Source organism: Oreochromis aureus, linkage group 23, assembly GCF_013358895.1.
Source record: "Oreochromis aureus strain Israel breed Guangdong linkage group 23, ZZ_aureus, whole genome shotgun sequence".
NCBI lineage: Eukaryota > Metazoa > Chordata > Actinopteri > Cichliformes > Cichlidae > Oreochromis > Oreochromis aureus.
This window is the reverse complement of record NC_052963.1, coordinates 11,808,847-11,822,334: the sequence shown is the minus strand read 5'-3', so window position 1 is coordinate 11,822,334 and position 13,488 is coordinate 11,808,847. Positions and strand designations below refer to the sequence as shown.

The window sequence follows — 13,488 nt, the reverse complement described above, 5'->3', positions numbered from 1 at the left end:
AGGTGATGCATAAAAACATGTTGGCATTATTCCCTATTTCTTTCCAAACTGGGGGGGGGGGGCGGTCACCAGAGGTGTGATGGATAGAGAGGGATGCTAACCGTACAAACTTGCAAAACGTGCTTGCACAGTTACTCACTCGTAAACGCCCACTCACACTCACACACTCATACATACAGGATGAAGGGAGACTGAGTGGGAGTGTGTGTTAGAGGGCACGCCGAGGCCTTGTCCCCTTCAGGCATGTGTTAAAAAATAAAAACGTTAAAAAAAACCCCATCCCAATAAGACTGTCTGTACCAAAGGGAAAAAAAAGAAGAAGTAGAAGAAGGGGGTATTTCAGTTTCTCTTCCTCCTCCCTCAGCCTCCTCCTGCCCTGCATGCCTTGGGCTGTGAGAAACTGCCTGACACACTGCTTATCAACAGCTGAGGCATCCCTCCCTCCCTCTTTCTCTCCCTCTCTCTATTTCTACCAGTCCAGCAGGAAGTGCGGGCACGCCACATTGCCGACACAGCGATGCTGGTGTCAAAGCGGTAGAGGCGCTTTAGCGCAAAAAGAAAAAGATAATTACGCAACAAAAAAACACGACGGAAACCTGGAGACACAAAGGCGGCGACATCAAAATAACATTTCAAGTTCAATGCCGTCGCGGCGCTACCGTGCGAAAAGAACCCGGCAAATATTACAAAACCTTTTCCAACCAAAGCGGCCATTCATGCGCTCATGAAAGCAAAGTTGTTGTTTTTTTTTTATTTTGGTTTGGTTTTTCTTCCCCTCCCTCGGCCAGACAGAGCACTTTGTAGACAAACAATGCACACAAAAAAAAAGCAAAAAAACCATTATTAATTCTTCAATTTACAGAGTGGAGAAGAGAGAGAAAGTGCACTGATAAACTGACCAAATGGACTCATCGTTTGACCAAAATTGGTTGTATATAAAACTGGATTAAACAGTAGAGACTGGGAGCTTTTTCCACCCTCCCACTAGCGTCTTCCTCTGAGGTCAAAGACAATAGAAGACCATATGATTTGGATTATTTATGTCTCTGAGAAAGGAAACTGACCAACTCGCTCATATCCAGATAAACAGCTGGGTCTCATTCCCTTCTATTACTTCTTAAAGCCTCCCCTGTTTATTCTCTCTCTTGGCCCACCCTCCAATCTCTGACTTCAAAATACATCATGATTCATTTTCTTACATCCTATCTTATCATTCTGTCTTTACTGCCCAAAAGCAGACGCCGACTTCCAAATGTTGCTTGGCATTTGATTATCAGATGGAGGGGGGATTAGAGCTTTATAGTCTGGGTAATGCTGGCTGATGCCTTCAAAAGTAAATTTCAAATTTTTACATCTGTCAAAAATCTTCCCCACTAGTCTGCTGTTCTTCAGAAGGTTAAAAACCTCCCCTTGTATGGTTCTTAGCAGGATAAAACACAAATACATCCTGGCTGACAGCGCATTTTTTTTTTAGCTTAACCAGCGGAAATAACACAGGAACGTATTATTAAACTATCTGAATCATTCTTTCCATTTGGGTTTTATTGTTTTATTGCGACCTGTTTTTCCTCGTCTGTATTCAAGAGTGTGTGAAAGAAGCAGAAACCTTGGGATGTGGAAATGAGCAGCGTTTCCTGTCCTTTAAAACACAGAGGGTTGATATTGCAGCTGATATACCCTTGAGCAAGGAATTTAACCCCCATAACTGCCCGGGAGAAGGTGACTAGCATCCAGGACAAAATAAGTTTAATGGTTATGTTCTTCTACGTGGAGCTTATGTGCTTTCCATTTTCTGAATAAATAATTATGTCAGAAAATATAAAAAGAAAACCAGAGTCTACCTAATGGTCTGCTATTCACAGGAAGCCTGCAATCTGCAATTAAAATTTCCTTTCCGATTGACCTGTTGTGGTCAAAATGTGGATTACGTTTCAACAGCCTGGAATTGGGCCAAACCACCCGGCACTGAATTATAACAGTATGTAAAAATCTGCACGCCTCAACTGGAAATTACTTATTTGAGATACGGATGCTTTCGCAGCATACGAATGAACGTGTCAACATGAATCATTATTCAGCCAGAATAATAGCACACCATCTTACTGGTGAAGCCAATTTTCCCCTGACAGAAAAGAGTGGGTTTTATGGACTGCACCATTATGACCCGAATCCAGCTCCTTCCCCCCCGCCTTCCCGTCTTACTTGCAGTCGAGCCTCTCGATCTCAAAGTGAGGGTTGAAGTTGAGGACGATGCGCTGCGAGGGCTCCGGCGCCGTGATGATCCAGTGGCAGTTCTGGTGTGGGGGGTACTCCAGAGGATAACCAGGGGAGGTGATATAACCGGCCTCGCTGGCATCTAGCAGACCTCCGCACTCCGGCGCTGTGTAAGAGACAGAAAGGCGAGTTTAGAAGGTGCTGGGAGGTACTGACTATAAAGCAGGAGAAGAGGAGCGGTTAAAAATGTTTTATCCATGTTTTTATTTTAAACATAACTTTGATGCATTTCTACATTTGCAGGGCAGACTCATTTAAAGCATTGGAAAATAATAAATAAATAAAAAAGCTTGAGGAAATGATGCGCTCCCCCAGTGCAGCATCTCAGTGGGCGCCCCTTCATTTACCTTGCTTCTCTATATGAAGATGTGATGAGCAACAAATGAACAGTAAAACAAAAGAAAGCAATTTAGGCTGTCAGTTAGGAGGAAATTGGAAAAACTTCTCCATTGTGGATTCTCAATGCAAGCAGCGCCACATGGGCAAGCTATTAAAACAATAAAAGATCATTACTGTTGCATTTGGTGAACGCGCGCACACACACAGAGAAACACACCGAGCCTTTTTCACCCTCTTCCACACCCAGGCTCTTATCTCCCTACTCCCCCATAGGGAGCGTTCTCCAAGTGTAATTGTTGCTCCTGCAAGCCAATCTGCAAACATTAGGACACATTCCCTGATCCTATCATGCTCTCCCAGGAACAATAGCTTGCCAGTAGCGTAGCTCTGCAGGCTTAGACAGGAAGTGACACGCAGACGGCCTGTCTAGCTGGGTTCTGGGGTTCACCCCTACTCTGTAATGAGAAGCTAACGCGCCAACAAAAGACCCCATTCTCTGATTTCGCCCCGTGAGCCACAGCGGCTCTCGCTCTCTCCGTTATCTCCCACAAACATGCTAAACACATAAACTCACATGCACATACAAAAGAAACATATATGAGTATTCTGCACACATGCACGCACAAAGCCCGGCAGCCTTGTGCATATTGGTTCTTTATTAATCTTACTCTGCAACAGATTTGAGATATTATCAATTTTAGAGAAAAAAAAAAACAGGGGCGCCATGACAACAGCAGGAGCTAGCTTAGCTCAGATGGTCCCAACCTTTTTCATTTGATGTACAACCGCAGCTCTAAGATTAATCCAAACTGCTTTCATCCACAATGGTTCTAATGTTTTATTTTATGATTATTGATCAATTTTACCTGTTAAATCTTTTAAAATTCTGTTTGGATAGCATAGTGCTAGCTAACAACTTTAGCTTTTCACCATACTTTTAGCTAACAACTTCTAAGTTTTTATCCGTTGTTTTAACTTCCTATTGTAACACTTTGTGCATAGATTTTACTTTTATTTAACTTCTTTTTTGCTTTTACTTCTAACCATACTCTTTCATATTTACTTATCTATTTTCTGTGTTGACTTTTACCAGTTAGCCATTATTTTAAGAAGTTATTGCTTGGGTCGGTTCAATTCTTGTTCTTTTTGGATTTTCTTATTAGTTGAGCTAATCTTTCCATGTGCCTGCTGGTTATGGAGGGAAGCACCAAAGACATAATCAAAGAGAGACGTTCAGATAGTGAAAAGAGACAAAGAATCCTAAATTGAAATCTTTGGAAGAACCGCAGAAGTATATCTTCCAAGGGATAGAAAAAAAATAGACTAGGATAGACTCTTTAAAAATGTATTTTAGGGCAAAGTCATCACTTGTTAAGCGTTTCTTTAAGATTTGACTGATTCTTTCCATTTAGTTTTTTTGTCCTGGTGAAAGTTAATTTAGATAATTCTTCTAGAAGGACTTTGGTTGGACCTGAAGTACACTCTGGGCTAACTGTATCCCTGTTTGGCAATCGCTTGTTTAGCTTATGTTTGCTGATCCTCCAGTGAGATCTTTAATAACCAACATGATTTTGAACACAACAACAGACAAATCCTGTTTCACTACAGTAGCGGACGTCCGTAGGAATACATATGAGGAAGGAAAGGAACTGAGACAGGAACATGAATCATATGGCATTAACAACGTGTCATCAAACGTTGGCCTTAACCACTCAGCTACTGGAATGAATCCATTATTGACATAAATGGGTTGATATTTTTGCCTGTTTCTTTCAAATTTCTGTGAAAGCACCAATAAAGGAAACAGAAGGAAAGAAGAAGAGGAAAAAAAACAGCACCAAAGGCTTGAAGTGTAATAGACCCTTCAAGTGTTGACATTTCCACCGCCTATTGTGCTTAAAAGGCACACTTAAGATTCTCTGACATTTGATAGAGCTGCGATGGCTTCCTTACTTTGTTACTGGAGAGGAGCAACGCCCACGCTCACATCAGGCACACGCACACACACAGAGCTGCCGGTGATTTCATGGGAGTGCATGACTCCAGCCGCCCACATGCGTACGCACAGATACAAGCTACTGCACAAATATACACATCACACACGCAATTTTAGCCATAAGTGCACGCATGAATACATGCTTTAACGCATGCCCACGCGTTTAGGTGCACGTATAAACACACGGAAACACAGAGAGCCACTGCACAATGTTCAAAGGACCACCCACACACACACACACACACATTCACTTCCAAAAACACACAGAGGGCCTGTCAATCACAGGAGGGAGGAAAAAAATCACTAACTGAAATTTTTCAAAAAGATAGCAGGGATAGGAAAGAATGACAAAGACAGACAGAAAGACCGAGACACACACACACATAGACACACACATGCACAGACATCTCTTTATCTGCCGCGGCTGTACAGACAGACAGTCATTGTTGGGAAGCCCATGGAGGGGACGGTGTGCAGGAGGCTATCAGCGCGCAGAGCCTCGGCAGATTAAGTCGTTTGGGGAGAATCCTGCAGCCTCAACACTTTTTTTCCCTGAGCTGCCCATTCAGTGGCCTCCAAAGGAGGATGAAGAGGAGGGATGCAGGAGAAATGACAGAACGAGTGGGAAGAGAAGGAGGGGTGAAAGGATTACAGTAGGAAAGGAAAATGGGAGATGTGACAGAGAGGATGAGGGTGAAGAAAGAGGATGAAGAAGAGCAGAGGGATGTGAGGAAGGGTGGAGGATTGATGGCGAGGCGATGGATAAAACACGGATTGAGAAAGAAGGGGAAAGATTGATCGGAGGGGGGGTGAAGGCGGCAGGCTGGGTTGATTCATGATGGGCGGTGGTGAGCACATAGGTGGGAAGAGCGAGGGAGAGGAGTGACAGGCGCGCGGGGAGAGGGAGGAGGCGACAAAAGGTGATGAGGAAGGGAAAAAAAATACAGGCAGCCGAGGAGGAGAGAGAAAAGGTGGAGCAAAGGAGCGCGTGCGTGCATGCAGCGCAAAAGAGCCTGACGAGCCTCATTAAGACATGCCTGCTATCCGGTGCTATCCTGCAGATGCTGACCCCCAGGGGGAAACCTCTGTCAGTCACCTCACACACACACACACACACAGAAAAAACCAAAATAGAAGAAGGAAAGTGACAGATGTGTGTGTATTCTCTCCTAATTTTTTGAATAGCTCACCATTATGAGGATGCATATATGGTACAAATGTGTGTGTGTGTTTCACTTTGAAGCAGAATGTTTGGGTGTGAACAGAACTTGTGGTGCTGGATGAGTAACAGAGGGGAAGCACTCAGGAGCTGCCAGCGAGCTCCATGAATTACACTGTCTCTTCTACTAGAGCAGCCCATCTGTCTGCACACAAACACTCACACACAAAGTGCTGCATATGTCCCTACCATGCATGGACCAAGGCCCTATTACAATGAACAATGCCACTTTTATGTGCGTGTGAGTCTTAAGAGTATGTTTGCAGAGCTGCGTTTTGAGTGGATGGAAGTGAAATCCAAAAGACATAAAGCACAGCGCCGACTGTATCAATGAAATGAATTAATGACTTTGGTGTGAGTGTGTGTTTGTGTGTGCGCACATTTCTTTTTTAGTCGCTCCTGAGATGTCTTCGCACCCAATGCGAGTGCCTTTATCTTCATTATCTGAGAAAATGTGCATATGTCTGCATGTCTTAGCTCAGGTTTCTGCAGCGTGTGTGAGTTCGGCTGCACGTCCCGCCGCTCTTATTTCTATTAGCTGCCTTATCGGGGAGGCACGGCGTCACGCTCTGGGATAAGCCGCGAGTGCGAGGAGAGGCGCTGATAAATCCCTCCATCATTCCTAGTGTCTCTCGTCCCGTCCCTTGCGCCTGCTCCCTCCCCGCTTCCCCACCTTAATTAAAAAGTGCTATCACCCAGAGTGAGGGAATACGAGGGGAGTGAGTGGGCAGCACTCATCCATTCAGACATTCAGAGAAGAGCATGGGGTTGTCTCTCTGGCTGCTTTTAATCTCACCCATTCGACACTAGGCTGGGCCAAAGGAGGGAGGGAGATGAAGAGGTGGGGACCCGCTTTAAGACCAGTGTGCGCCTCAGCAGCAGGGAGCGTGGCCCACCCAGTCATAGATGGTGGAGTTTAGTCAATATGCTGGTTTCAAATGTTTCTTGTTGACATATTATAGTTTCACAAGTCAGTAAATGAATATATAAATATATATATGTGGTGTGGAAATAAAACTAAACGCTAATAAACAAATGTGTATTCAAAATAAAAGCGTTAAGAGAGAGAGACTCATGCTTTCTCTCGCCGGGTACTCCAACTTCCCCCTTCAGTCAAAAGACACATGTTAGGCTAATTGGTGAGTCCAAACTGGCCATGGATGTGATGCAGGTAAAGTGTACAGATGTATGCATGCAAGGAAACAGCAAGATTGTTAATAGACCAGAAATATAAAAATAATGAGACAAAAACTGTTGCACTTCTATCATCCAGCTGGTTCTTTATTTCTTATTCCACGTTCATATTAGTTTAATTAACCAATAACTTTATTTCAGAAAGACATTTGAGACTCATTTCACTTTTTTATGTTCTATTCTTGTCGTCGTTTCCTTTCAGATTGAGGAGTCTGTAGAAATAAACCTGAGGATTACAGTTTAATGCCTTTATTCATTCCCTGCATTCTGATTGGACGCCCATAACATTTTCTTGTTCCTGTCAGTGGGTCTGTGTCTGTGCTTGTGAACATAAAACAAGCATAGAAATTTCTCCCCTCACTGACACAACGCAGTGTCTAATTTACATCTAAAATCAAATAGTAGCTAAACGAGGGCGTTCCGCTGAAAGCTGAGCCTGATTTCAGTGGTCACTAGCATGCACTGATGCTTAGGTGGATTTGAGCTTGTGAAACTCGACCAAAAGCAAATAACAGTCGGCTCCAAGAAACGCAACAGTCGCTGACAATGGCTTTTTTGTTAAACACTGTTAACTGTGTTTAAAGGGGGATTATTTCTTTTAAGAACTAACAAAAGCCACATCAAAAGCAGATAATATCCCCAAATCCTCTTTGCCTCCCTTTTCTTTCTCCTTCTCTACTCCTCCCTCCCTAATGGGATAAGTGCCCCACGCTAATCAGCTAAATGCACAGCGCTGGCCATCCTGATCAATGGATCAATGGATCAATGGAGTAAACAGATGGTCACTGGTGCCTTCAGCAGGAGGTGGTGGTGGTGGGGGGTATGGTGTGGGCCTAATCCTAAATGCTACCTGGCTACTGTATCATGTCTCCTTCTCCCCCCACCGGTGCACCCCCTCGGCTCTGCGCGCCAGTGTCAAACCTGCACCACCGAAGCACTTTTCACAAAAGATTTTCCCCGTCTAAGGTGGAACAAGCCGAGCCTGCATCAGCAAGGGGAAGCTGTGAAGAATTGAGCTTTGCTGCAGGAGTCTTGGTGATTTGTTAGCCCCCTCTACCCCCCACCTTGCAGAGTGTTACCTTGCAGTGGAACTGACTGCTTAAAAAAAAGGAAGAAGAAAAAAACAGAAGTAACCTCTTTTTCTGTGAATTGCACTTCTTACAAAAAAAGCAGTTTCTTCTCTTTAAATTCACACGCCTGAACTGCTTCCTTTTTTTAAAAACCTGCGGTTTGAATTGCAGTAGATTCTAAAACACCCTGCCTCTTGACAAAGCTGACCCCCTATGGCTCCCTACCTAAAAACCCAGTCCCCGAGCGCCCGTTAAGATCCCCCCCATGTGCAGCTAATGCGACAGACTGAAAAGACCCAGCTCTGTTTTATTTATGGGGGTCTTGTATTTAATTTCACCCTGAGTGTGGTGAGCTGTTCGAGGGCTTTGTGTGAGCCTGTGACTCTCATACCTGACTGGTATTGAACGGGCTGCTCGGTTTGTCTTTGGCTATGAATGCTAAGAGAGGTGACCTTGTTTTTTTTCGCAGATGATACCTCTGAGGCAGGCCAGATTAAAATACAGAGAAATGCAAAGGATCCTAGACGAGAGGAGAAGAAAAGAGGCAAAGGGGTGAAGGGGGAGAAAAGAAAAAAACATGATGTAAGATGATAAAATTTACTAAGTTCTTTTCAGCCTGGAGCTGATATTATTAAATAATAGAAATCCAACTCCTAAAGAAGTCAATACCATAAATGGAGAGGATGCACAGCCGCCCGCTCAATAAACATGCAAATGAGCTGCTTAATGGCTTGAATATTAATGCATGTGGTAAGGAGTAATTAATGCACATGTCAGCGAGTCAAACTATTGTGATTACAGGACAAGTGGAATGCAAGTCTCTCTTCTTCGTGCAGAAATATTGCAGCAAAGAGCCTGAGGAAGACACACACACAAAAAATGGTGCTTTCTAATGAGGATGAAGGTGCCACCGGCAAAAAAAAACAAAAAGCAGAAGTCCACAGCGTGACCTGTCCAAGTGCTGAGCATCTTTAGTGGATCATTTACCCTGGCACCTCGTAGGATTTTTACACTTAAAAGAGTTTCCTGGCTGGGATGCCTCAGGCGTGCATCTGCTCGTTCCATAACATTACATTTTAGGGGAAACCTTTTGCTGCTGCAAATGTATCAAGTTGCCGAAGCACAGATGGACTCTGTCATCACAAAACAGCAACTCTTTAGAAAATGAAACACTTTAACGTGACTCTGTGTGCTTAACGTTCACAAGAGGATCTCTGCTATAGTATTTTCACCCCTGTGGCTGGGGCTTTATCCCACTTTACGTGACGCTGTCCCTTCATGAACCCTCGATGCGATCTAACTCTTGACCCCTGCACACTTTGATGTCGCCCTTTTCCTCCACTGCCGTTTGATGCGGAATCCACTCAGCTGATCTGGTTTCCGAGCGTTCCTCCCCTTTGTTGCCTTCGTGCTATCGCTCGGTCACTCTTCTGTGCTTTCTTAAACTCTGGAGTCACCGTCTTTCTCCAACTCCCCCTGTCTCTCTGTTTATGCTGCTCTCGCTTTCTCCCTGTTCTGTCTCTGTTCTGTTATCTGTCAGTCTCTCTTTCCTCTGGCATCTGTGTGTAATGTGGCTCTTGAGGGGAGTACAGAGGCAGGGACATGTGGTGCAGTGTCTTGGCAGGGGAGAGAGAGAGAGAATAGGGGGGGATCCAGCTTCTTGCCTGCCTGATGACTGCCAAGAGGCCCACATCTGTCTCTGATCAATGGGTACATGCGCAGCCAGTGAAAAACACACTCGCACACACACATTCAGAGGGATGGCTGAGATAGCTGTCCTATTTAAAAGAAGTAGCTTTTAAAAAAGATGATAGGTCCACATGAAGTGAAGAGAGAGCTCGGCTTTGTTTTGAGGCACGCCAGCGGGTGGTGTTGTAAAGGCTGAGCAGTCATGATGAGCTCATGAACAGCTCCCCAGCCCGCCTATTCCCAGTAGACTACTTATGCAGATCGCATAAAATGTACATCTTACTACAGCGCATGATGATTAATAAGTAAAAAGCCAAGACTGAGAATCACAGACACGCGAAAGAAAGACATAAAGCAATTTTGTTTTTGTTTTTTTTAGCAAAATGCCACCTGATCAACACAGCGGCGAAGAAAAACGCACATAAATATGAAAAAGTGTGCCACCGTAAATGCGTCAACAATCTGAGACAGGAACGAGTGAGCCGAGCGTGAGGCCATGTGTCATCCCACCAGTGGCGTCACTTCTCTGTATGGTAAGACAAGCCTTGCTCACCACCACCAACAACCACCGGCAGCAGCTTCAAATTTGTCACAATTTCTGTCCGCGTAAAGAAACGGCACGCGTGAATTTGTAATCCACTCATTTATTTGCCGGCGATCGAACGCATCGCGATCACCCTGATTTTTATGCCACATGGTGAAACCTGAAAATGATCCCCCCCCCTCTTTTTTGAAGAAAACCAAAGGACTCATGTGGTTAAGCTATACCACAGTGCCGTTTCTGTTTGAACAGTAAACTACTTAAGTGCCTTAAAGCAAGGCTCTAAATCCATACCAACTGGCTCCTATTATGCTGCTCCTTATCTTCCTAGTTGCTGTTTTCTTTTTTCTTTTAGACGGCTAAGGGCGCACAGAGGTGGCGGTGTGCCTCCACGCCGCCTGGAGCTCTCAGCCTTGGCTTCACCCTGCCCAGACAACCCGGAGGAGCACGAGGAGATACTGAAGGAGAGACTCGTGGCGGCTGATGAAGATAGTGATCCTATTAGTCAACACAACTGAAGCTTGTACGCTTTTACGCACGGGCTCTGTGAGACGCAGGCTCTTCACCCAGCTTTAGCCGTTTTCATCACGATGTGCGCAAAAGCATTTTAATCAGGCGTGCGGTTAGTTTATATCCAGAGATGATTAATCAAAGGAAAACAACTGATGAGAACGGGTTGGATAAACATCGTGTTTAAATTTAACATTCACGCTTCACGTCAAACTATTCTAAGCGTAACAATTTCCACTTCCCGTTTTTCTAAATATTTAATGTACGCATCCATGTCTTTCAGTTTTTAATGTTTAGTATGATTTTGATGAAACAAGTGCATAAGAGCTAAACATTAAAAAAACAAAACAAATACAGAGTCTTTCCTCCGCAGACTGCTGTATTTGCCATATTTAGCAGGAATAAAACATCAACAGCTTTATCATGGGAGCGTTTGTGTGTTGAAATAATTTAAAACATAGGACACGGAGACCTGGAAATGAATTTAAACGGATAAAAGCAATTACAATGACCAAGAGAAGATGATACTGAAATGTGATGCTTGTAGTAAAAATACGGTCCCGTGATTTAGAGCAACGTTTAGTGTCAATTAGGCTGTTTTGGCTGACTCAGATCACGAGCGCATCAAAATCAAGAAGTAACCAAAAAACTCACCGTTTTGTCCTCTGACTCTTAACGACACATGGCACACTGCCATTAAAAATCCAACCAACGAGAACACAAAATCCATGTTGAATCACACACAAAACGAAAAAACAAAACAAAAAAACTTGTAGATAGTTTTAAGTATCTAATGTTTCCACCTTGCAGGATTGGAATGCTGCCGTTCCTCCAAAAGAAAAAAAAAAGAAAAATCCACAGCCGTTCGGGACCAGCAGTGAAAACTAAACCGCTGTAGTAAAAAGCCCACGGTGTCTATTAAACCATTGGTGGACAAAAGTGTGCGCCAACTACTTGTCATTGAGAAAAATCTGAATATTTTGTAAGCGCTGTCCTTTTAACTCTGTCCATTTAGCGGAGCGATGCCACCAAACCGCATCCAAAAAAAAGAAGAAAAAACCCACAGTGAATCAACAAACTCCTTGATCAGTGCTGCGTGCGCTCCGCAGCTGGGAGGCTTCAGGCGATATCTGCGCTTCGCAGAGTCCGGACAGGACAGCAGGGTCCGGGGTGCGCCAACTTCTGACCGATGAGGGGGACTCTCCCTGTCCCGGTATCTCCCTACAACTCTGCGTCCTCCCGCTCGCGGATTTTACGCACACGGGGGTTTGGCTGGTTCTCCGATAGGAGCTTTATAAGAAACCCGAAGAAAAAAAAAGTCCAACGGTAACAGCTCTCAAAGCCACGTAAACCCCAGTCCGAAGCTGCTTCTCAGCGAGGCACAAAAGTAATGAAATAAATGAAAAGCAGCGCGCTCTCGATCCTCAGAAACAACGAACATGCCGTGCCTCCTCCTGCAGCACCTCTCCTCTCTGCTGTGTCCGCTCCTCTCTCTGGTAACGGCTCCGTGAAGCCTGCGCTCTGCCCCGACAGCAGCGTGGGTCCAGCCTGTGAGGTGTGTGCACAGTGTGTGTGTGAGTGATCGCGCTTTTGAGCTGAGCAGCTATCGCGTTCCAGTCACGGCGCCTCGGCTCCGCCCCCTCCCGTCGGTCGCCGGTTATAGGAGGTGGGGGGGGGTGCACGCTCTCCCTCTCTCCCTCTCTCTCTCACTCACACATACATAAACAGATGCATCCTATTTCAAAAGGTAGCACAGATATTAACTCTTCCACAGATGAGACCGAGATAAAAAAAAAAAAAAAAAAACATTCTCATGGTAACCCAGGGGAGCACAGCTTCTCCTGGGGCTGTTAAAAAAAACCCCCAGTGCAGATGAAGATTAAAAATATATCACAGAGAGAGTGAGAAAGAAGGGAGTGTCTGATTAGTGAGGCGGGTGGCTGCACAGCCGACTTTTGCCACAAAACAAACACACGCACAAGAACGACCGATCCTATATGTCAAAGCCCTCGACTCAGTGGAGGGAGAACCCACCTCAGCCCTGCCCAATTTCAGCCCTGCAATCAACAGGGCTAAATACAGAGCGGGAGGCCGTGTAATGACACAGTACCGAGCCCAAAATAATCTGCTGAGAAAGGCCTCTCCAGCGTCCAGCCCATGTGCCCTGCCTATGGCTTGTATTACCGTGTAATGTAATGGACTGGTTGAGGCCTGGCTGTGTAATGAGGTACAGTATGTAGCCTTGCTGGCATCTTTCTTTGGAAATGTGCATTCCTAAAGGTCACAGCAAACTCTCTGAGGCAATGTAAGATACTGTACTGCTGCTCTGTAGGAGCTTTTACCTCTGAGTGTGTGCACTTTTATAACGTTAAGGAGAAGAAAGAAAGCTTCTACAAGCATCGTCTTCTTTCTTTATTCTCCACACAACCTCAAAGTTGTGAGCTGTAAACAATGTCAAGAGACGACCCCCCGCCCCCCAATGCCCTTGACAGAAGGTTGTATGACAAGTCTGTGTGTCACTGTCTGTCTGTCACCTCAGTCAACTGTCAATCCCCCGCCGCTACACACCCCCAGGTTTAGAAGACGCCATCGACTTGCGGCTTTCTTACTGCCTGTCAGTCATTTTAAAACCCACCTCTGGCCCTGAGGATACGAC

At 44.9% G+C, this 13,488-nt stretch overlaps 1 protein-coding gene across 2 annotated transcripts in view; it reads right to left on the bottom strand.

Annotated features, from left to right (window-relative positions):
• The window catches only part of nrp2a (neuropilin 2a), a 61,817-nt gene extending 49,410 nt beyond the window's left edge, over positions 1–12,407 (bottom strand). For both annotated transcript variants that reach the window (XM_031738428.2, XM_031738430.2), the window contains exons 1-2: positions 11,487–12,407; positions 2,203–2,380 (exon numbers count right to left, since the gene is read on the bottom strand). In XM_031738428.2, the coding sequence (XP_031594288.1) occupies positions 2,203–2,380; positions 11,487–11,562 (254 nt within the window). In that variant the 5' untranslated portion in view covers positions 11,563–12,407. The remainder of the gene's footprint in view (positions 1–2,202; positions 2,381–11,486) is intronic.
• Positions 12,408–13,488: the final 1,081 nt, after the last annotated feature.